This window comes from Ambystoma mexicanum, chromosome 6q, assembly GCF_040938575.1.
Source record: "Ambystoma mexicanum isolate Mex_15411 chromosome 6q, UKY_AmexF1_1, whole genome shotgun sequence".
Lineage (NCBI taxonomy): Eukaryota > Metazoa > Chordata > Amphibia > Caudata > Ambystomatidae > Ambystoma > Ambystoma mexicanum.
In genome coordinates, this window is record NC_090937.1 from 217,831,059 (window position 1) to 217,854,068 (window position 23,010).

Consider the following 23,010-nt stretch of genomic DNA (forward strand, 5'->3'; position numbering starts at 1 on the left):
GGTTGTTGGAATTACAGTTCAACCTTTTGACATACTCCAACCAACCTTTTTTCTGCCCCTTCCAGATTATGAATAAATCATCTATATGTCTTAGCCATAGCGCAACATGTTGTGTTTCTTCTTGATTAATGTCAGACCACACCTCCAGTTCTTCCCATGCACCCATCGTGAGATTTGCATACGGGGCGCGAAGGTCGTGCCCATCGCAGTCCCCTAAACCTGCTTGAAATATTAACTGTTGAAGAGGAAAACATTATTCGTCAAACATAGATCAATCATTTCCATCACCATTCTTGTGTGTTCAAGGTAGTTCAGAGATTTAGTGTCCAGATAATGTTGCCATATTCATGTCCAGTAGAAGTATGCAATGAAACAACGTCCATTGTTGCCATTAAATACTCTCCTTCCCATGGTATACTTTCAATTCGGGACAGAAAGTCAGTAGTGTCTCTTATATATGATGGAAGTACAGAAACAAACAGGAACATCACTTCGTCTATGTACTTAGACATATTTTCCAATGCTGAATTTATTAGGCAGACAATTGGTCTCCTGGGTGGTTTTTTTTATGTTTTTATGCACTTTTGGGATAAAGTATATAGTGGGTGTTATGGAATTGGTAGTCATCAAAAACGTGCAAGTCTCTTCTGATATAATTCCTGTGTATTCCCATTTGGAAAGAAACAATTTGATCTTGTGTTCTAGGTCTTTGACAGGGCTGGTAGTTATCCTTGTATAACATCTTTGGTCATTGAGCTATATATACGCTTCCTTAATGTACTCAGTTATATTTTGTAGAACTATATTCCGCCCCTTATCGGAGGGTTTGATGACACAGTTCTTAAGCTCTTGTAGTTCTTTCAATGCTTGTCTATCCTGGGATGTCATATTGTCTTTAGGGATTTTGTTCTTTTCTTTCCTGTGCATACTTTTCAAGTCCTCTATCACCAAACATTGGAATACCTCAATATAACTTCCAACGTTGGTGGTTGGATTGAATCTGGACTTTTGTTTTAGACTGCTTTTCGCCATCCAATCTGTACTGATACCCAATTCAGGTAAGTTGGTTGGTTCTTGCTCTGCACCCACGTTTGTGCCTTTTTTGAGTTCCATTAGATCTGATAATATATCAAGTTCTTTTATGCCGATTTCTGTTCTTCCTGTTTGTACTTCTTTCTTACGTTGATTCAAGGTATTTGTGGCAAATAATTTCCTTAGATGAACCTTTCATATGAAATGGTCAAGATCTATTCTCATCTGGACATAATCATTTTTTGCACTGGGTTAGAAGTTGAGACCCAAACTTAATATTTTATGTTGATTGGCAGATAAAATATGTTCAGATAGATTTATTATCTTGAAACTGCCCTCGTCTTGTTCACATGTCTCGCTCACATGTCTCGCTCATTTGCCAGAGCGCAGAGATCTGGCCGGGGTTTTCTTCATGGAACTTCCTGCTCCTTTGCCCCCTCCTCGTTTGCTTCGGCCACCTCTCCCTTTACCCCGATTTGAATTTCCACCTCTCGTCTGCTTGTTTTTTTTGCCATATTGGCATAGCAAACGCATTTTGTCTAAAAAATGTAGACGGGTGTTGGATTCCTCAGTGTCGCTGCCAGTCAGATCCGACTCTGATAGTGACAAAGTTTTGCTGGTACTTGCTGTTATTTCATCAGTGGTTGGGGATGGTTTGTTAAATGATGCTTGCCGTAGTTGGACGAACCTCCGAGCGAAGGTATAGACCCTTCCCTTCTCATAATCTTCCTTGTCCCTCAGAACTGTTCTTTGCTTCCTCTGTTTCTTCGTATTCAGACAAGTTTTTTCTCCATTGTGTTCTTTAGTTTCTTTCCCTCTTCAGTTTCTGATATGAATTTTAGCTTGTCTTCCACTTGTTTTGTTTTCTAGTAATATTGTACGATCACTGGCCGTATATAATATTATATATATATAAATACTAGGTGGGTGAATATCCAAACAGCTGAGATTGTATTGCAAACCAAAAGCTCAAATAGAAGTTGATGAAAGACATATGTGAGGTAGGATGTCCGGGAGATGTAGAGACTCTAACTGGTAAAGCAAACAGAAGGACAGAAGACAGCAGAGAAAGACCAGATTAGCATGATGAAGAGCGTATGAAGCTACTGCCAGCTGTAGACAGCTCTGAATTTGCACCGTCTTTGCCGACGCTTCACTCCAGTGGAGAAGTTATTTACTTTCTGGTGCATAGGGCGGGCAGGGAGGCATAAGCAGTCGGAGTGGAGGTGGACTGTCCGTGTAACAGTCGGGAAAGCAGAGATGTGATTTCCGTGGCGTTGGAGATCAGCTCCAACAGATGATGCAGGATCCAGGGACATAGGAGACGCAGGCGTCAAGCGCAGCGCCCACTGCAGCAGCAAGAACACTGGTGACAAGGGTCCAGCTGTAGAAAGCTCGGACTGTGTCTGGCCTCAATGTACCGCTTTGATGTGCACAGTGTGAGGGAACCTGTGTGATGGTTGGGACTGTGGTCATGGGGATGTACGCTGGTGAGTCTTCCATACTCTAGTCATGGTTTTAGGCATCAGAGGGGCATCCATCACCTGTGCATTGATGTCTGTCTCATCTTCTGTTGCTTTGGTTGCAGCAACAATGATGCGTGTATGTGCCTGAAGCCGGCTTGGTTTTGATACAAACAGCCAGTTGATGTCTTCTCGAATTTGTGTCTGTGGTGCAGTGGTGATGTTAGGCCATGCTTGCTGTGATGTCTGCTGCAGCAATGGAGATGTGGTGTGCTTCATGTGCACACCCTCCTCTTCGGAGCTGCTGTCCTGGGCAAGGTCTAGTAGCTTGGCCTTTTCATTCTCTTCAGGGACTTCTCGACCAGCTGCATGTGTGTCTCTTTGTCCTGGGTGTCTCACACCTGCCTCATTGGAACACAATGAAATCACTAGATCACAGCAGCACACTCACATTTTATTGCTATACAAAACAACTTCAATATGAATAGAACAAACGACCAAAGGAACCTAGAGGAAAAGAATGAATACAGCCGGGATGCAGGCAATGCAATATAACCAACAACCATGGAGATCAAAATCATAGAAAAGTACACAATAGGTCAGGGCAAAGGGGCAAGGAAAGGGGGAAGGAGAGGGCCTGCAGGTGATGCAGAGGGTGTGCAGCTGAGTGGAGAAGACCGGCCTAGAGTTCAGAGGGAGTGCACACAGCCTAAGATGCAAGTGAGTGCACGCAATCTAGGATTGCAAGGGAATGCACACGGCCTAGGATGCGAGGGAGCGCACGCAACTGATTTTGAGGGAACGTACACAGCCTCAGATGTGTGTGACCGCACGCAATGTAGGATTGCGAGGGAATGCAAGCAGCCTAATTCACAAGTGAGCATACGCAATCAAGATTTGTGAGGTAACACACGTTGCCTATGAAGCGAGGGAGCGCATGTAATCTAGGATTGCAAGGGAACGGATGTGGCCTAAGATGCGAGGGAGCACGCAAGGCCTAGGGTGCGAGTGAGCGAACATGATCTGGGATTGTGAGGGAGTGTAGTGAGCAGGTGATAAGGGGGGGCAGAAGGACAGGTCTCAGGAGGAGAACAATGTGTGTGCAAGAGTGACAAGGGCCACTAGGTCAGGGGTTACATGGAGTGAAGCAAGCTAACACTCCCCACAACTTCTTACCTGGCGTCTGCAGACAGGAGGGTAAGTCGTCCACACTCACTGGCCCTCATTACAACCCTGGCGTTAAGGGGTTAACAGCGCCGTAAAAGGTGGCGGCGCCATTAACCCCTTAACGCCTGATTACGAGGTCCCTTTGCGGGTTGGCGATTTTAACGCCTGCTTTTTGCAGGCGTTAAAAACCAACCCACAAAGGGACCTTGGTGCTAAGTACGGTGCCGCAATTTGCGGCACCGTACTTAGCGCCTTCCCCATTCCCATTGAGCCCTATGGGGCAAAAATGGGAATGGGGAAGGGGCATGGCGGCATGGGGAATTACTGCCCCACCAACCTCGGAATGGGGCGGTAATTCCCCATTCCGCCATGGCGGAGTCGGTAAGTTACTGGCATGGACCATGGTGCTATTAGCACCATGGTCCAACGCCAGGGTCGTAATGAGGGCCACTGTCTAGGCCGCATCCTTTTCACCACCAAACACCTGCGTCGCTCAACACTGCTGGCTTGTCCTGTGCAGGCTTGCTGCAGAGGGTCCATACCTCGGTTCTTATAGGCACGGATGCGTGGACGTAGCAAGTGTGCTACATATCATCGGGCAGCGTCTCCTCCACACCTGCATTACTCAACATTGTGGCCTTGTCCTGCGAGGGCTTTGCCACAGAGGGTCTGTACCTCGGTTCTTATAGGCACGTATGCATGGATGTAGCAAAGCATGCTACGTTTCGTCGGGCAGCGTCTCCTGAGCACCTGCATCGCTCTACAGTGTGGCCTTGTCCTGCAAGTGCTTTGCCACAGTGGGTCTGTACCTTGGTCCTTATAGGCATGAATGCGTGGGCGTATTGAAGTGTGCTACATATCGTCAGGCAGCAACTCCTGCGCACCTGCACCGCTTAACACTGCAGCCTTGTCCTGCAAGGGCTTTGCCACACAGGGCTGTACCTCGGTTCTTATAGGCACGGATGCGTGGATGTAGCAAAGCATACTATGTATTGTCGGGCAGCGTCTCCTGCGCACTTGAGTCACTCAACTCCGCAGCCTTGTCCTGCGATGACTCAATCAAATGTACATTTCAAGCACATAACTTTGGGCAGACTGGAAGGTCACCAGTAGCATGGGCAGTATTGCCTTCCAGCCCAGTTTAAAAACTTTTCAAATATTCCCCATCAAACACACCACTGTAAATGCCTGGACGCTCAGAAGCACTGCCCAAAAAAATACTTGAGCATTCATTGCTAAAATTGCTTTGTCACCATTTAATGGATTATTCTCCTATTGCAAACACCTTGCTCTGAATCTGAGAGATATGTTACATACAAAGGCAGAGTGCACACATCATGGTAAATATAAAGCTCCTTGTTAGTGTGTTGTATATTGTGCTGCTTGCTGTGATTCCCAGAAGCAGTGTGATTATTCATTTTAATGCTACATAATTTATCTACTCCGGAAAGAAAAACTGAATTGACCATTGCAGGGTTTATCTGCAGTGTGAGCACAGATCTCATCAGCATGTGCTTAGCCGACTGAACTTTCTGTCCTCCAAGTCATTATAAGCTGCTTCGCCATAGACGACTAGTAACCACCAGTCACCTGTTTCCATTGATGATTGCATAGAAGTTTAGTTTGGTATGAGGGTGGAATGGTTGACAGTGTCGAAGGCAGAGGAGAGATCAAGTAGGATGACGACAGCTGGGTAGTCGGAGTCCAGCGATGCAAGAAGTTCTTCATAGGTGTTCAGAAGAACAGTTTCTGTGCCTCTGGATGCTCGGAATCCAGATTGATGATCGTGGCGACCACCAACAAGTTCAGTGTGCAAGTTGAGTTGGGGCAAGGACAGCTTCTCAAGCAGGATCCCCAGGAAGGTAGTGATTGAAATAGGGCTGTAGTTGGATGGACATATAGGGTCTGCTGAAGATTTTTTCAGGACCGGGCGCACAAGGGAGTGCTTGAGGGAGGAGGGGAAAGAACCAGTGGTGAATCAGTGGTTGCAGAAATCAGCAAGTGCTGGGGCAAGATAGCCAATGTTGTCCTTGATGGTTCTGGATGTGCAGGGGGGAACCTGTTTTGAAGAGGCCTTCATAGAGCCGACAACTCTGGTAACTTCTTCAGGTGTGACATGGGTAAAGGAGGAGAAGGTGGAAGGGGGAGGACGAGTGCCCAAGGGAGGCAAGGTGGTGTGTGATGGGTTTGGCAGGTGAGTAACAAGGGTGTTCAGGATGTCCTGAGTTTTGGTGGCAAAATGTGTGGCCAGTGCGTTGTACAGGGCCTGGGAAGGATGAGGGGAAGAGGAGATTGCAGAAGGATTGGCTAGTTCCCTGCATATTTAGAAAAGTTCAGCCGTGTTATTGGATGCACTAGATACCCATGCCTGAATGTGGGCCCTTTTTTATGTCATGGATAGAGTCTGTATTGCCTTTGGAGCAGGTAGCAGGCCAGTTTGTCAGAGGGTGATCCTGAGGTTTGCCACTTCTGTTCCACTGCTCTGCACTTTCGATTTAGTGCTGCAAGTTTGGAGTCATACTAGGTGTTACACTTAGAGGTGGGTTTCAGGTGGATCCTGATGACTGGGGCAAGGATGTCAAAAGTATTGGTGATGGCTGAATGAAGGTTGCTGAGAGCAGAGTTGTGGTAGAGTATGAGGTGGGGGATGAAGCAAGAAGAAAAGGCAGCAGTTGACGCTCGTTTCATCAGCTGGATGTTCAAGAACGAGGTTGGCAGGGTTTTTGAAGACCAGCATGTTGCCCCTGTGCCATCTTCTGTTCACAATATGTGTTTGTATGTTTATTATTTAAATATGTGTATGGATATGTGTATGCTTGTTTTATGACTGAGTGCATGCTGGATATGCATGTGAATGAGACAGAGAGTGCTTGCTGGGTTTATATTGTGTAAGTGTATGTGTGTGTGTGTGTTTGCGCTGGTTCAAAATGATTTTGGCGAGTGGGGTAGGAGGTTTGTAAAAAGAAAGGCATTTTAAAAATCCCTTTGATGCACAACCCCTGTCCCCACTAGCCAAAATTAGCTCTCTGTCTTAGGTGCTGTAAGGCCCAGGGGACAGGGATGGTATTTGTTTACTGGTCATCTATGATAGATGTCTAGTAAAAAATGCCATACTTGCCCCCTGCACCTCCAGAGACTTGCATACACACATAATCACTTTGAATGTGTGTGTGTTTTTGGTGCTGTGGGGCCCAGAGGACGGGCATGGTGTTGATTTACTGGAGGTCTATGATAGATGTCCAGTAAAAAAATACCATCCCCGATCCCTGTACCCCAAGTGCCTGGCATACACACATAAACACATTGAATGTGTGTGTGTGTGAGGTGCTCAGGACCCAGGGGATAGGAGTGTCATTATATTCTGGGCATCTATGATAGATGTCCTGTAAAAAAGAAAACACGCCTTACCCCAGTGCCCCCCAGTGCCTCGCATACACACAATCACATTTATCGTGTGCGTGTCAGACACTGGGGCCCAGGGATCAGGCATGGCATTTTTTATTGGTCAGTAAAGAATGCCAGCCCAGTCCGCTGGGATTCCTAGTGCCTCACATGCAATGTCAAGCCTGACACCTAAGCCCACCAGTGCCTCGCATGTACACACAATTGATTATCTGTGCATGTGAGATGCTGGAGGGCAATGAGGGAAGGAATGCCATTTATTAATGGGCATCTGATAGATTCCCAGTAAAAAATACCATGACTGCGCCCCCAGCACTTCGCATGCAAACAATTAATATGTGCCTGTGAGGCTCTGAGGGCCTCTGGGGCAGGCTTAGCAGTTTTTCCCTTGCATCTATGCCCAATAGAAAATGCCATGACTGTACACTGGGACCTCAGCTCCTAACAGGCATATGCCCCCTGGGCCCTCAGCACCTCACAATCACACAATCATATTCATCATTAATGTGACTATGTCTGACTGCAAGGCACTGGCACACCATGGTGCAGGCATGGCATTTTTTACTGCACAGGGTTGATAAAGCAAGCATGATAAGTCTAGCCATTTCTTATTGTGGTATGACATTTTATATTGGGCAGCTTTGATAATGCAAGCATGATCAATGGTATAATTCTTTCTGTGGCATAACATTTTGTATTAGGCATCTTTGATAAAGCATGCATGATACATGTTAATATATAGGTAGACTGGCATTTCAATTCAACCAGTTCATCCATTTCTTACTGAGGCATGACATTTTGTATTGGGCATCTTTGATAAAGCAAGCATACTTGTTATTATGTAGCTAGACTGGCATTCTAATGCAGCCAGTCTAGTCATTTCTTATTGTGGTTTGACATTTTGTATTGGGCATCTTTGGTAAAGCAAGCATGATAAGTGTTATTATGAAGCAAGACTGGCATTATTTATGCAACCAGTCTTGCCATTGGAGGCACGACATTTTGTATTGGGCATCTTTGATAAAGCAAGCAAGATCAGCGGTATTATTATTACTGTGGCATGACATTTTCTATTAGTCATCTTTGGTAAAACAAGCATAAGTGTTATTATGTAGCTTGACTGGCATTTAAATGCAGCCATTTGACACCCCCACAACACCCGCTCCCCACGTTTGCCATTCATGGATTCAGTATTGGGATAAATGTGAATATGTTTTATTTTAGATCATTTGGGGAAAACCCCTCTAAAATGCACCATTTTCACCCATTATTTAAAATTATTTCTCGGGGGAGAATCCCTGCAAACCCCCCTTGAGTGGTGCGAGTTCCCTCGCTGTGCTCGGTCGCTATAGCATATCTCGGACAAATATGTACGCCCCTCCAGTAAAACAATTCACCAGCCGTCACTGTTAAGCACCAACTGAAGCTCGCCAAATCTTCCCAAGAACCTCTTCAGCCTGTACTTATGTCATCCATTGTATAACCCGCAACAAAACAGAAAAGAATTGCATGCAGGAAGAAACTACCAAACTTTGCTGCTCCTATTCTAAAAAATACATTACATTGCAGGTCAAGTACATTCAGCAGCAGGGTCCTCCCAGCGTGCTGAGAGGTGATGGGTCAGGACTACGGAATGCACCAATTAATGGAATCTACTAAAAACAAGCACTTACAGTAAGAATCTGAGGAATGTTCAAGGTCTCCCACTGAAAACACATTCACAAAGGGGCGAGCCTTATCCAGCCCTTCAATCACACAACAGACCAAAAAGGTTTTGGTAGCCAGCCAATCGGACTGGCTGTAAAAAGCCAACACACACACTGGCCCACCCCCACAGGACATAGACTGGAAAGTCTGGGGACTCTAAACCAGCTTAACCAACAAACCGAGAGTGCACCGATGGGCTAAGGGGGGGGGGTTCTCTTCGGCATTACTGAACATTTGACCTCCCTTGTGGTACACACAGACAAAAGGGAAGGCCCGAAGCTTAAAAAATACATTAGTAACCCAATGGCTACCACATTGGTGCTTTGGGCTACTAATGCGGGAAAAATGTAACCACCCTTGGTGGAGCCAAAACTAAAGTACGGCTGCCCCCATGCTACTTACTCTACAGCACACTTGTAGGGTGATGAAATCACTCTAAGTTCGAAATTAGGTGCTTAAGAAGCACACCTTCCCTAATGGTCACATGGGTTACTAAAGGCAGCCCATGCACAAAGGGGGTACAGTGGCAGGCGGACTTCAGTAGACATCCCTCTAGCCACAAGAGAAAAATTGAAAAGCCAACAAAGCCACCAAAAATGTAGGGGGCTCACAAGAAAATTGGCACGATATCCCGTCATTTAAATTACCTTTCTTAAGTCTTCATTTTGGATAGACATTTCTGATCGCAATAGACCAATTTCATATACATATACATGTGTGTGTATTTAGGGGTAGTGAAGTAGGGGGTAATGTAGAGAGGGGATGAATGTGGGGGGTGGGGAGAGTGTAGTCCCCCCTTTCGCCTGTAATAAAGTATAAAAAAACTAGCCGGAATGTGGTCGACCAAAAGTGCACCATCAAAATGAAGACTTTCAACTACAAAAAAAGTAATTCAGAACAAGTAGAACACTTTCACACAAACACACACATGATTAAAATCTCCGATAGGACAAACCACGCTCACAGGTCTTGTGAACAGGCCTGCAGGTCTGTAACAGGATGTAAGACACACTCCTATCAGAACCATTGAAAAGTTCTACCTGTCCCGACTTTTTGGCGCGATGTACACAAACAATGTGCACACCACGACAGAAAATCCCTTCAAGTGTGTGGAAATAAACACACACTACCCTGTTATGCTCACACAGGTATGAATAACCTGCAAAAGATGTGTATTCTATTCTCAAAACGACTGATGCTGCAGTGGGTGAAGACTATTGCAATGTTACAATACTGACATCAGGGCGAGCTGGGGAGTGAGTAGGGGATACATGAAAACCAACACAATTATCAACTGATTGTCCAGAGCTTTTAGTTGTTCCATGTCGTGGGTGAAAAGGTCACGCAGTCCTGCTTTTATTTCTTGCAATCTAGTACCAGAACTTTTGTTGTTCCTGAGGGTAAGGCAAAACAATCTGGACTGGGTGAACCTCTCACGCATGACATGGGACAGCTTGAGCCTCTGCTAATGGTCTGCCTAGGGATTAGGGTGCCTGAATAGTGTATCGGGTTGGTTAGAGGACGTGCCCTGCCACATGGGCGAGCCCACTTATTTCTGACCTGCTGAGCCAATATCACCTTTTGCAGAAAAGTATGCCTACGTCACAGGCTGGCATGGACAGCTACTGAAAACGTTCTACACAAATGCTTTGGGATCTAAGGCAAGATACTTCACCTTTTAAAGCTAAATGTTCTGGGCAGTTGAAATAGGTGTAAGGTAAATTTGAGAAATGTTTGAAATGTACACAAATCTACACTTAATATTGTAAAAGATTGCAAGACCAATGTTCAGGATTACAAAAGGGGGAACGCCTTGCGAAACACCAGAAATGAAGGCAAGCACAACTAGTGGAGAGGTTTTGGATTCAGTACATGTGTTGCACTTACTTTTCCAGCATTAGGTACATTTCACTGAGTGGCATGTGCATTAAACATCATCATACCATATATATGCAGTCACTTGCACACGCCAAACTACAATCAAATGTCTATGTGACATTCCATACCAATACGCTGTTTAGGATGGTTTACATTTAACTCCAAGTACAGTGACAAATTATGCGAATCCAAGAATTATAAAGGGCGGAACATGTCATAAAACAACATCTTGCTTCCAGAGTTTGAGGGCCAGGATACTACTATACAATTGTATGTATAGCTGGGTCTGTGGCTCAGTGGAAATATGCACTCACTACAAGGGCCTGAGTTTAACCTCGTGCTCGCCAGTTCGAATTCCCAGCAGGGTCCATTCAGCCTTTCATCCTCCTGAGGTTGATCAAATGAGAACCTTAAATTGGGCAAAATTGTACATCTGTTATCTGTCAATAGGGCCAAGATGCCTCTCTGGGGGTGAACATGCGCTCTACAAATACGCCTGATATGTCAATAAGGCGGACCATACACTTCAGAGGAAGAACACATTTGTTAATACAATTCTATGAAATCATACCATGTCAAGTGTAAGTAAATCACCAAGTCATGTATTTTTCCTAAGAAAATGTGGGGCGTGTAGTCCTGCATTGTACTGGTAACCATAAAAAAGCAAGAAGATTCAAAAAGGGAACTATACATGGATGGATGCTCAACATTCATTACTGCAACTTTGAACTACCGTGCTCAACTACTGGCATTTAAACTTCTGGAGAGTTATAAGGGCTGACGCTCTGTCGTAATGCATATTACGCGCGTGAAGGTTGCTGATAATTGGAATGTGCAGTGTATGACTTGAGCGCTACGTTCTGTTTGTGTCAGTTGGGGTTAACTATTGCGGCCGGGTGGGATGTGCCGGTGTCACTTATTCACTGACTATCTAATGTAATAAGGAACGGCGCTGTAACAAGAAATAAACATACCTTATTCTACTTACCTGCATGACGGGCTTAAATTACATCACTGGCGACGAGGATGGTGCTGCTGCGGAGGGGGCAGCCGACAGAGCTTGACACCGCCCTCCAGTCTTGACCTCCCACCCGGCGGGGTGCCCACAGCGACGGGAGACGGCCTCTTGGGCTGGCAGCCCGGACAGGAGTTTGCTACTTCAGGTTGGTCCTGTTCATACTCCCGTTGCAGTTTCGGCAGTGAGGGCGGTGAGTGAGGACCACCTGTGGTCCCGGGTGACCACGCAAGGTGTCCGGTGCCTCTGGATGAGAGAGGTGCGTACTTGCCAGCGTTGCGCGCAGAGAGATTCCGGACTTTTGTGTCTTTCGGTGCGGTTTGGTCTGGTGGCAGCCGGAGTCTTTAGCAGAGGAGCAGAGAGTGGAGACTGTGGATTCATTTGATCTGTTTGCAATGTAGTGTATTCATTGTACTGGGATGTCACGGGTTCCATTGCATGTTTAATGATGCATGGGTTCAGGATTGTTGGGATTTTGACTTTTAGTTCTTACAGGATGAACTATATGAAAGATGTATTAACATTTCTCAGCATGGATGTTCGCTGAGCGTTTCGTAATTTGTTTTGCCATGCAAATTTCTTTTACAGGTTGGACTGTCTGGGTCATGTGCAACGGTTCATGGACTTTGTATTCAAATTGACATGTTATTTCACAGTGGGTGGAACACAAGGTAGTGTTCATTGTGAACTTTTGTGTGGTTTTGTTTCCCCATCCCCAGGTAGTTCCTATGGTTGGGGCGTTTTGGGGTTGGTATTCCATTTTTGTCAAAGTATGTGTCCATGAATCTGTGATTATATGTTCATGCTTGTGGAACAGCTGTGAGTGTTCGCCGGGGATGCCTCCTTTAGGTGTGGTAGGGTAGGCACTGATTGCGTAACACATGTTCGGGAATACGTGTTCATGAATCTGTGATTATATGTGCATGCTTGTGGAACAGCTGTTTGTGTTTCACCGGTGATGTCTCCATTAGATGTAGAGGTGCAGGCATTGATGTTTTAGCATCGTTGTGAGGGCCAATGGATTTGGATTCTTGGGGCCATAGTGGTTGCTAGGCGTTGGGCAATGGCTTGGGGCCAAGGAAGTTGCCAAGTGTTGGTAGGCATTTTTGATGTTAACTTCTGAGGTTGTTTCGATGTGGATATAGGTAGGAATTTAGCGTGAGGGCGGCCGGGCTCTGTAGCTTGTAGCGGGTAGTGCTCTAGGTTGAGCGGGTATGTACTCGGACGTGGCAGGTCCGTTGTCCCAAGGAGCAGCTCAAGACGGGAGGTGTTAGTGCTTGAAGGGGTTAGTATGTTAGGATGTTTTTTTTGTGGTATGTTTGGGTGTGGCAGGTCCATTTCCCAAGGGGCAGCTTGGGATTGATGGATGTTCTGTTTGTTATTTTTAGCTCTCGAAGGTTGGGGTTTCCGGAGCGGGTTGTTTTGGGGTATTCAGGTTGAGGAGTTATGTTTGGTTGCCTTGGGGTTCAATAAGACATTTGGAGTTTTATCCACTATATATCAACATTTTAGTGGGTGATTGAAGTTTGGGGCCTGCATATTTCAGTGAGGTCATGGGAGCACCATCTATGGGGATAAGGTGTTTGGAATTGGTGGAGATGGCTACATTACGTGCTGGCCACACGTTATGTAATGTTGGAGCATTATGAAGATTAGTGACGGACTTAAATTACATCACGCTCTTTGTTCAGTGGAAAGAGAGAGACGCCCTTTTCTTTCCTCTACTGGTCCAGCCGGGATACGAGTCTGGGCTGAAGCTGGCAGGCAGACTAGGACGTGACATTTGCCAGGTCTCAGCAAATGTAAGTGGGAAAGCACCCGTTAGATAACATTTTTTTTTTATTTTTTTTTTTTTTTCCTTTATTGCTTTAACCTATTGGTTTTAACAAAAGATGCTTCGCTATGCTTGGAGTTTTGCTTTAAGTTTTGTACTTGTACTTAGGACACCACTCTTGATGATAACATTTTTATCTGGGCAGTGTGGCGCTGCCCCCCGCCGTAAAGTACTAGTGTCCAGTGATGTCACCAATTTCACAGAAACAAAATCGTTGCATGTACGTTGCCTTTTCTGGGAAAACTAGATGCTCATCTCACCCTAATGGGGAGTAAACATAAAGAATTATTATGCATAGGGGACTGGAACATATGGTTGGAGAGTGATACTCACCCCAATTCAGGCGCCCTGATGGAACTTCTGGATAATCATAACCTAGAGGTTATCACCAGGAAATCCTCACATAATGAGGGCCATTGTCTAGATCTCTTAGGAATAAGAGGAGGAGCTGTACAATTCCTCAAGTCTATCCCACTACTGTGGTCAGACCACTGTTTGCAACTATTTGGATTAAGGGGAATAGAACTACAAAAGGGGAAAGGATGGGAGAGAACGCAAGTATGGATTCGGAAGGTGATGGATCTGGAAAAAATTCCTAGGGAGGAAGTGGAGAACCGATTGGTAAATTTAGATATCGAGCTTCGATGTGAGGAGTTTTTTTAGCAAAGGGTCAGAAAGCTTAAAAGAGATCTGTGATAATTAAGCACCTTTAAAATTGAAGGTTACAAAAAAATCTAAATCTTGGTTTGGACGAGCATTGGGTCTTATGCGCAAACAGGTGCGTCAGGCTAATAAATTCTGGAGAGTCTGAAAATAGGATAGAGATGTAGAGAAGGCGAGAGTTTGTTTAAAAGAATATAAATCAGCCCTGTTTATGGCAAAAAAAGAGTTCCTTCAAAGAGACATTAAACAGGCAGGAAACCAAACCAGAGCACTATTTGACGTAGTGGCAAGGTTTAGGAACCCAAAATGCATGGCAGCACCTACTGCCACCCCCAGGAACAAGCATATAAGTTTAATACCTTCTTTGAACAAAAGATTGCGGACATTCAGAAAAGTATCACTGAAGTGAGGGTTGCTGAAAAATGGGAGGAACCCCCAGAAGAGATAGAGATGGAAGAACACCAGGGAGAAAATGAGAGCTTTTGCTTTCAAACTATTGATAAGGAAACGGCGCTAGCCTTTATACTCCAATTAAAACCAATAAAGGACTTGGCATTTCCTATGCCAGCATGCACTGTCAAACGTTTGGCAGCAAATCTCACTCCATTTATCACTACCTTTATATATAAATCTCTAATGGAGGGTCATGTCCCAAGTGACCTGAAGGGAGCGCTGATGAACCCCTATTAAAGAAACCCAACTCAGACCCTACAGTTCTAAATAACTACTGTACAGTTGCCAATTTATGTTGGCCTACTAAAATCTTAGAAAAAGTGGTCTGTAATCAATTTCAGCAGTTTGTACATAGTAAGGGTCTCCTGGACGAATGCCAGTCTGGGTTTTGTCAAAATCATGGAACTGAGACGGTCCTATTGGCGGTCCAGAATGATCTACTTGAAGCTACAGATAGGGGAGGCTCCAAAATATTGTTGATGCTGGACCTATCTGCAGCTTTCGATACGATTGATCATAAAATCATTCTTCAACGTATTTGAAAAATTGGGAGAGCCTCGAAAGTAGTGGTGGACTGGTTTGGCTCTTTTCTGAAGGATAGGACAAAGCAGGTGACATTAGGAGCCTTCCTCTCAGAGCTACTATGGCTGAGATGCGGAGTCCCTCAGGGCTCGGCACTCTCACCATTGATTTTTAATCTATATATTCACCCACTTTTTGATATACTGAGGAAACATGGACTAAGATTCCACTCCTACACCGACGATACTCAGATCTACGTGGAGACGGAGAACATGTCTGAGGCATTTGAAAGGATTCACCTGTGCATGCAAGACATTAAAAGATGGATGGCATGTATCCAGCTACAGCTTAACGCAGCTAAAACAGAGGTAGTACCATTCGGACCAGGGAAAAAAATGAGAGGTGAAGAACAAAATATAGCAACGTGGATTCTGGGTGAAGAACTTCAGTTTTCAAGGAACGTGAGAAATCTGGGATGTATATGGCAGGAAAAACTGGGCAGTGAAGCCCAGGTTGGGGACAAAGTAAAGGCTGTGTACAACTCCCTGTGTATGCTTAGGAAAGTGCTCCCCTTTGTGGAAACTGAAGACCACTAAGTGGTCATAGGGGCATTGACCAATTCTCATCTTGACTACTGAAACATTCTGATGATGGATCCCAGCAAAACAAATGATGAGATTGCAGAGGGCCCAAAATGCGGCAGTTAGGCTAATAGCGCATCTTGGGAAAAGGGACCATGTCACAGAGTCACGTAGAGCTCTTCCTTGGCTCATGGTGGACGACTGTGTTAAGTTTAAAGTGGCATGTCGTACCTATAGATGTTTCTATGACCTTGCACCAAAATACCTGAGCGCTAGAATCCACCGCTATCAGCCATCTAGAGATATCCGGTCTGGAGATAAATTGTTGATGGGCATACACTGGGCTAAACTTACCTCGAAGGGGGACAGGAGGTTTTCCGTGTTTGGGCCAAAGATATGGAACCAGTTACCAACTGCCATCCGGTCATGCCCATCGTTAGAAGGCTTTAGAAAGGCTCTTAAAACCTTCTTATTTAAGTGAGCCAAAGAGGTATGGGTTAAAACAGCTTTCTCTCAGTCAAAGTTTGAATCGTAGTTAACATCTGCGACCGAATGCAGTTTAGTCTGCTTGGTGCGCACAAGAAATATCCAAAAAAAAAAAAAAAAAAATGATCAACACCAAAAGTGTAAAATGCACCCTGCATATCGGACAATCAACAACAACAATCAATTTGCTTTTGAACATGAATGAGAGGTCACCACCCGATAAAAGCAACTATAAGACCAATGCGGTCACATGGCCCCATATCATTAGCGGGGGAGGGGTTGGGGGGGGAAGGGGCCCTTGAAGTCCTGGCTTTTTAGTCAACAGAAAAATGCATGCTGGCACTCGTAGTCCATATTTGTTATTCATATCAATTACCTACAAATCAGAGGGCACAAACTGACCATGGCTACATTTTTAGGAGAGGATTATGGTGACTATTATAGCAACGGATGAATTGTTAGATATGTATCACATTGCCTCTATTAATATTGAACACAAATACCAAAACAGCAACATGCTGGAAACCTGAAGCGAATCAAAGTTCAGAGAAATTCTTGCTCGTTCTCATCTCCATGCACACATGATTTAAATTGCTAAAGATTAAGGTGTAAAGAATATTTGTGGATACTTTGCCACATTTTAAGCTGGATTCTGGGACATGTAGTTCTAAAAATGGAAGACAAGTATCTGCGTGCAAGTAATAAAATCTCGACTCAGTGGACTAAGTATGCCTAACGGGTGATGCACTTGAGATTGTTTACTTAAGAGCTGCATGGATGTGCAGTGAAACCTTTAGCACAGTACTGCTAGTCAGCGCTCCCTTTCAAAACCCTCTGTCCGGATACCGCACCTCCGTTTTGAAGTCCTCAGATGAAACTTTGGAAGGGACTTTTTCAGATTCTGTTCTTTTGGCAGCTGGGTAAAACAGATGAGAGCTCAACCCCGACATTAGTTACACATTGCCCACCTCTGACCTGGGGGCTACTTTCATGCATGTAAACGGCACCTTACAACTTGAATCATGCAGCTTTTCTTCCTATCTACATACAGAGCACTTTTGAATAAGTATTTTGCTCAGATAGCGGCACACAAATTTACTTACCTCTTGTCGGTCTCATGCATTAACCAGGGAAAGTATAGGCGAGGGGGCAGACTGAGAGTAGCGGCAATCCCATTGGTCACTGTTGCATCACTAAGGACACCACAACGAGGAAAAACAAGTCATGGGGTCTCATTACAGGTCCGTCAGGTTGCCACCAGACCCCTAAAAAATTACTGGTGCCTGACTTGCCGCTGCAACCGGGCTATTTCAAGACCGGAGGCCGGGAAGTCAGGTGCTGGTAATTTCGTTAGTCCCCATTCCCGGACTATATATCGACTATATAGTCTGGGAATGGGGACACGGGAGCACCGCCACTGTTGCTAGCGGTGCCGCTGCTCCTGTGAAAACTCTGCGTGGGTTGGCATCCCGCCCGGCAGGTCTGAACATGCCGGGCGGGAGGCCACCCCCCAGCAGAGTTGTAGTGTGCCCGTCCGGAAACAATGGTTCCGGTAAGCTTACCGGCACTGTTGTATCCGGACCGGCACACTTAGAATGAGGCCCAACGTCTTGTATTGTTTTATTAGAAAATGAGCTGTTTAGTTCCAAAGTCTCAACGTGTCTCTTTTAATTTACTTTTCCTCAATGACAGACTAGGAGCAGTATCTCCCAAAAAATAAAGCATTACGATAAGGGACGCCTTTGAGTAAAAACCAATGTCCTCATGTGTCATATTTCACAGACTCGATTATGGGTTCCTGTAGTTCTTGTGTTTTCTTCCAATGACTCCGGAGCATCAAGGAGACATTAAAGCCAAACCAATACTTCATTGCATTTTGCCAGGCATTTACCTCCATTTCTTAATGTATCCAGTATAATGTCTCTTTAATGATTTTGTGTATATATAAAATCATTGTATCAATTTACTAAAAAATATAGTTAGAAATTGCAATAACATTTGACATCATGTGTTTGAAAAATGATGAATCTCTAACAAAGCTTAACTAATTGATATCTTTCCCATAGTATCTTTTCCATTCAAAGAGGGCCACTAGTTTTGCCTTGTTTCCAAGATGGCTGCCTCCATGGAAGAGCTCACACCAAATCAAGATGGGCTAGAATGGGTGGGATTAGCCATAGGGATTTGATTGGCTAGGGGCAGGGAATAGGAGGGATTACAACTGTGCATCCCTCCTCAAATGTCATCTACATTGAAAATGCATTACAGACCCTCATAAAAAGCCCATATTTGAAGCTCTTATGTTAATGACAGTAATTCCAGCTTTTAAGGTAGCGTTTTCAGCCCCACCTAATAGCCCAGACTAAAAATGACACCATAGCTCGACACACAGGACACTCCAACCAATTAATCCAGTAGGCATATTTGTGGCTTGAAAATGGCACAGTTCAAAAACTCTAGACGATCACTGCGCACTTACCCTGAAGAGTGATGCACTACCTCATTGCATGCAGACCTGCCTCATCCCATTGTGGCAAGATCTGGAAGGCAGAGGGCAGTAACTCAGCTGATAATTACAGCTGTATGGGTACTGGTGATGTCACAACCCACAAATAATATTTGTTGTAAAGCAGAAGTGATGTTTTTTCTACAAAGCTTACAGTGAATACAGAACATCATTTTGATCATTAACATGATAACAGACCAACATTTTAGCTCAGTCTTGAATATTCAGTTTTAGAGTCAGTAATGTATTTAATAAGATGTGAAATCATGTTCTTTCTTTACTCCATGTAAATAACTGCTAATTGGTATCACTTACACCAGGAGTCTGTAATGTTTGGCCCTCCAGATACTTTGGACCAACACTCCAATCCTCCCTTGCCAGCCTACTCCAAGTTGAAGGAACATGAGAGATGTAGTCCAAAAAACTTGTAGACAGAGGCGTTGCTAGGGGGGGCTATAGCCCTGGGTCTTTTGGTTGTAGCCCCGGATAGAAACTGGGGGATTAAAACCAAAAAGGCTAGCTAGCCCCCAGTCCCGACAGTACCAAAATTAGATTAGCCCCAGACCTAGCAACACCCCTGCTTGTAGACCAGTGACTTACATAGTTTTGGGTGCAGTAGAAAGTAAAAAGGGGTTGTGCTAAGACAGATCCTTCTTACAACAACGGAAGACCTGTACCAGAAGGGAGTAATCCTGCTCTCAGCCATGAGTTGGCAATGTGTGCCCCATATACAAATAATCTTCCTATCTCCATGTATGTGATCCCACCTAAAGTGTGCTGAATTCCAAACATTTAGGGCCTTATTACTGTAAAGCCCTTTTAATGTTAAGGATTTGTACACTTGTAAGTTCATTCATTTTTCCCATTGGGGATTTCTTAGCCACAAGACACCTTATCAGCTGCTTCATAGTGCAAATTAAGAACAACTCACCTCACTCCAGCGTGCAAAAGTTCAAACCCTTCATTGATTTTCTTAAATGGTAGTGTGTGGGTCTCAAGTTCAGCCAGATCAAATTTCTTTTCCATGTAATCAGATACCAGTTGAGGGACCCAATCTTTACTCTTTAATCCTGAAAAAGATAAAACATACTGATACTAATTAGGATTTCCAGTATTCTGCTATAACGTAGAAGCACTGGTAAAACGCCCCACTATGATTTTTCACTTATCAGTGTTTATTGTACTTGTACATATTCCCCTAATTATTAGAAAAACAGGATCAGGTTAGGGAAGTATGTTTGCTCCTGATAGACTTGATGCAGAGGTTGCTTTGCCCATGTCTTTTGTGTCACCTTGGTCCAGTACTGGCTTTTGATGGAGCAACTCTTGGCCCGCTGGGACTTGTATGCCAATGTTTGAAGTGAGAATGAAAAAAACAACATTTCCCAGCTTTGAAATATCTGGGGCTAGATAAGTGTGATCCTGAGATCCAGATGGCTTTTCCCCATTGGCAACTCAGAAACAATGAGAAACGACATTAAAAACATATTTTCTATAATTAAAAAAGGAGGAAGTAATGTTCCAGGTAATTTTATTTTTTTACTGTAACATTTCTGTGCTGTCAAATTGCATTTCAACCATTTTCACGGAGTAGGTAATATGATAGTTTATATATTTCCTTGTTTGTTTGTGATGGGTGGTATCATTTGTATGTTTCTTCAAATTCTGGAACTTGATTTTTTTGTGAAGAATTATTAATGCAGGAGCAACAGTTCTGACTGGTTGACTGTTATCCAGATAGAGGACACATTTAGAACCATGAGGTCATAGTCTAGCTCTATGTTTACCTTGTGGCCATGATCGGCATGTATGCATGTATGTCTTTCATGTGTGTTCTATTTTTCTGTGAGATATTTTCTGGCAGTTGGTTCTGTCTGGATTTGATTGTGGGAGGAAAAACTAGGCAGAGCACTGAGGCAGAAGGAGTTCTGGTAAGAGGCTTCCATGACTATGTCTCTGCACTATGTATTATTTATTTCTAAACTCACCATCCTATAACATGTAATGGAGATTCTCCCTTATACAACATAAGGGACGTTTAGGGTGTTGTTGTATAGCTCACAGATAGCTCAGACAGATCCCTCAAGGGATGAAGTGGCTGGCAGTGGGGGGAGTACAGCCCCAGGTGAGCCCTGGGCCTTATGTTCAGTGTTGAGTGGCTTAGCGATCTGAGAATACACAATGTCTACTCATGTACCAGCAGTAGACGTGGACCCCTTGGTCACTGTGCCTTAGAGAGGCTCAGCTTCACCTCACTGAGGAGGCCCAACAAAGCCGAAACACGTGCCTCTGGTTGCTGATGGTACTCTTGTTCAGAGGAGAATTGCCTAGCATTTCAGTGCTGGACTGCCCTTGTGGGTGGGACAAAGACTGATATGCAAATGGATATTTCTCCTCTGTGAAGGGTGCAGTGCGCTAAAACGTGGTTGTAGACCCTCCTAAGTGGAAGACATTCCATAGAACAGGGCATTTGCCCCATTGAGCCATGTTCGTTCTCAGTGGAGGGGCTCCCACAGTCCTTTTCAATTTTGTAAAACTTGGGTTTTCACCCAAAGTTACCAAGGGTAATCCAGATGTGGACCCCTTGGTCACTGTGCCTTAGAAAGGCTCAGCTTCACCTCACTGAGGAGGCCCAACAAGGCCAAAACACGTGTCTCGCATTGCTGATGGTACTCTTTTTCAAAGGGGAATTGCCTAGCCTTTCGGTGCTGGACTGCACTTTTGGGTGGGACAAAGACTGATATGCAAATGGATATTTCTCCTTTGTGAAGGGTGCAGTGAGGTAAAACGTGGTTGTAGACCCTCCTGAGTGGAAAACATTCCACTGAACAGGGCATTTGACCTATTGACCCATGTTTGTTCTCAGTAGAGGGGCTCCCACAATCCTTTTCAATTTTGTAGAACTTTGGGTTTCACCCTAATTTACCAAGGGTAATCCAGACGTGGACCCCTTGCTCACTGTGCCTAAGAAAGGCTCAGCTTCACCACAGTGCAAATGTGTAATTATTTTGCTTCTGGGAGTCCACAGCCAGGTTCCTTGATGAAAGTTTGATTAGTTCACAGCACACAATGTTGTTTCTACATGTGTCTACTAGTGAAGTCAGTGGGAATACACTGTCGTTTAAACAAAACAACTGGTTAAGGGCCCTGTTTTTTCATGTGGAGAAACTGTTTTCTGCATGCCACATTTCATTCCCCCTTTGTGACTTCTTTGCTTTTGAGTACACTAACGGTATCTTGATGGCTGAACGCCTTTTATGCAGGATAGTGTAGTACCACACATCAGCTCAGGTTCCCAAGGAAGCATCATTCTAATTGTAATGACGTCATACGTGCAGGAAAAAAGAGGTTTGAATTTGATGATTGCATCAATGATCAGGTATGAAGAGAGAGCTTGCTCTGTGTCAGTGCTTTGCAGGCACATTTTAGAGGGAAGAAGCTGCTCCCTCAATCAAGACCCCAGCATTCAGCTGAAAGCTCAGTTCCAGCAGTGGCCAATTTCTTAAGAGCCAATTGAGCTGTTTAAATAGGGAACAGATTTGTGAAATCTGCTTCCGGGCAAAGAGCTGTCTGACAAGAGCTGTTGTGGCTGGAGTTCTCTTGATTCGTGCTGAGTTGTTGTTGTTGTTGTTGTGAAGACGGGGCTTTTGAACTCTGCTGCATTCTGGCGAAAATAGTCACGACTTGCATCTGTCTCAGAAAGTCACTCCCCCTTCCCCACAACTCCTATTTCAGCTGAGATGTGAAGACAGAGCTTTTGAACTGTGCTGCATTCTGGTGAGAAAGGCAAGACTTCTTCAGTGACTCACCCTTAGGAAAGCAGAGTGACTGAATACTTAAACTTCTCCTTGCTTTCTCCTTGTTAGGGAAAAATAGTGACAACTTGCATCTGTCTCAGAAAGTCACTCCCCCTTCCCCACACCTCCTATATCAGCAGAGTGCACACGCATCCGTGCGCTCGCATTCGAGGCAAAGAGCTGTTGTGGCTGTTAGGGCGAGTAGGGCGAGTGGCATGAGAAAACAGACCTCGCTTATTTAGATCTGTTATTGCACTCGTCTTATATGATGAAAGGGTTGCATACACTTAAAGCAAGCATGCCTGGATATTCAGCTATATCGCGTCCGTCTTTGACACTTAAATCAACTCCCATGAAACCTTCTCTGACCATTGTAAGTAGCTAAAAAATTGGCAGGAGTTTCATCCTTTTCAGTTGACCAAAGTAACCCCTATGGAGATATACGGGAGTTTTGTCACACCCGCCACCAAGATACGAGTGAAATGGTGCCAGAACACAGCGAGA

The 23,010-nt window shown here is 44.6% G+C and overlaps 1 protein-coding gene across 1 annotated transcript in view; it reads right to left on the bottom strand.

Annotated features, from left to right (window-relative positions):
* Positions 1 to 23,010, bottom strand: part of LOC138515902 (alcohol dehydrogenase 1-like) — a 495,924-nt gene that overhangs the window by 59,163 nt on the left and 413,751 nt on the right. Inside the window, exon 7 of the mRNA XM_069630663.1 lies at positions 19,641 to 19,779. Within this exon, the coding sequence (XP_069486764.1) occupies positions 19,641 to 19,779 (139 nt within the window). The remainder of the gene's footprint in view (positions 1 to 19,640; positions 19,780 to 23,010) is intronic.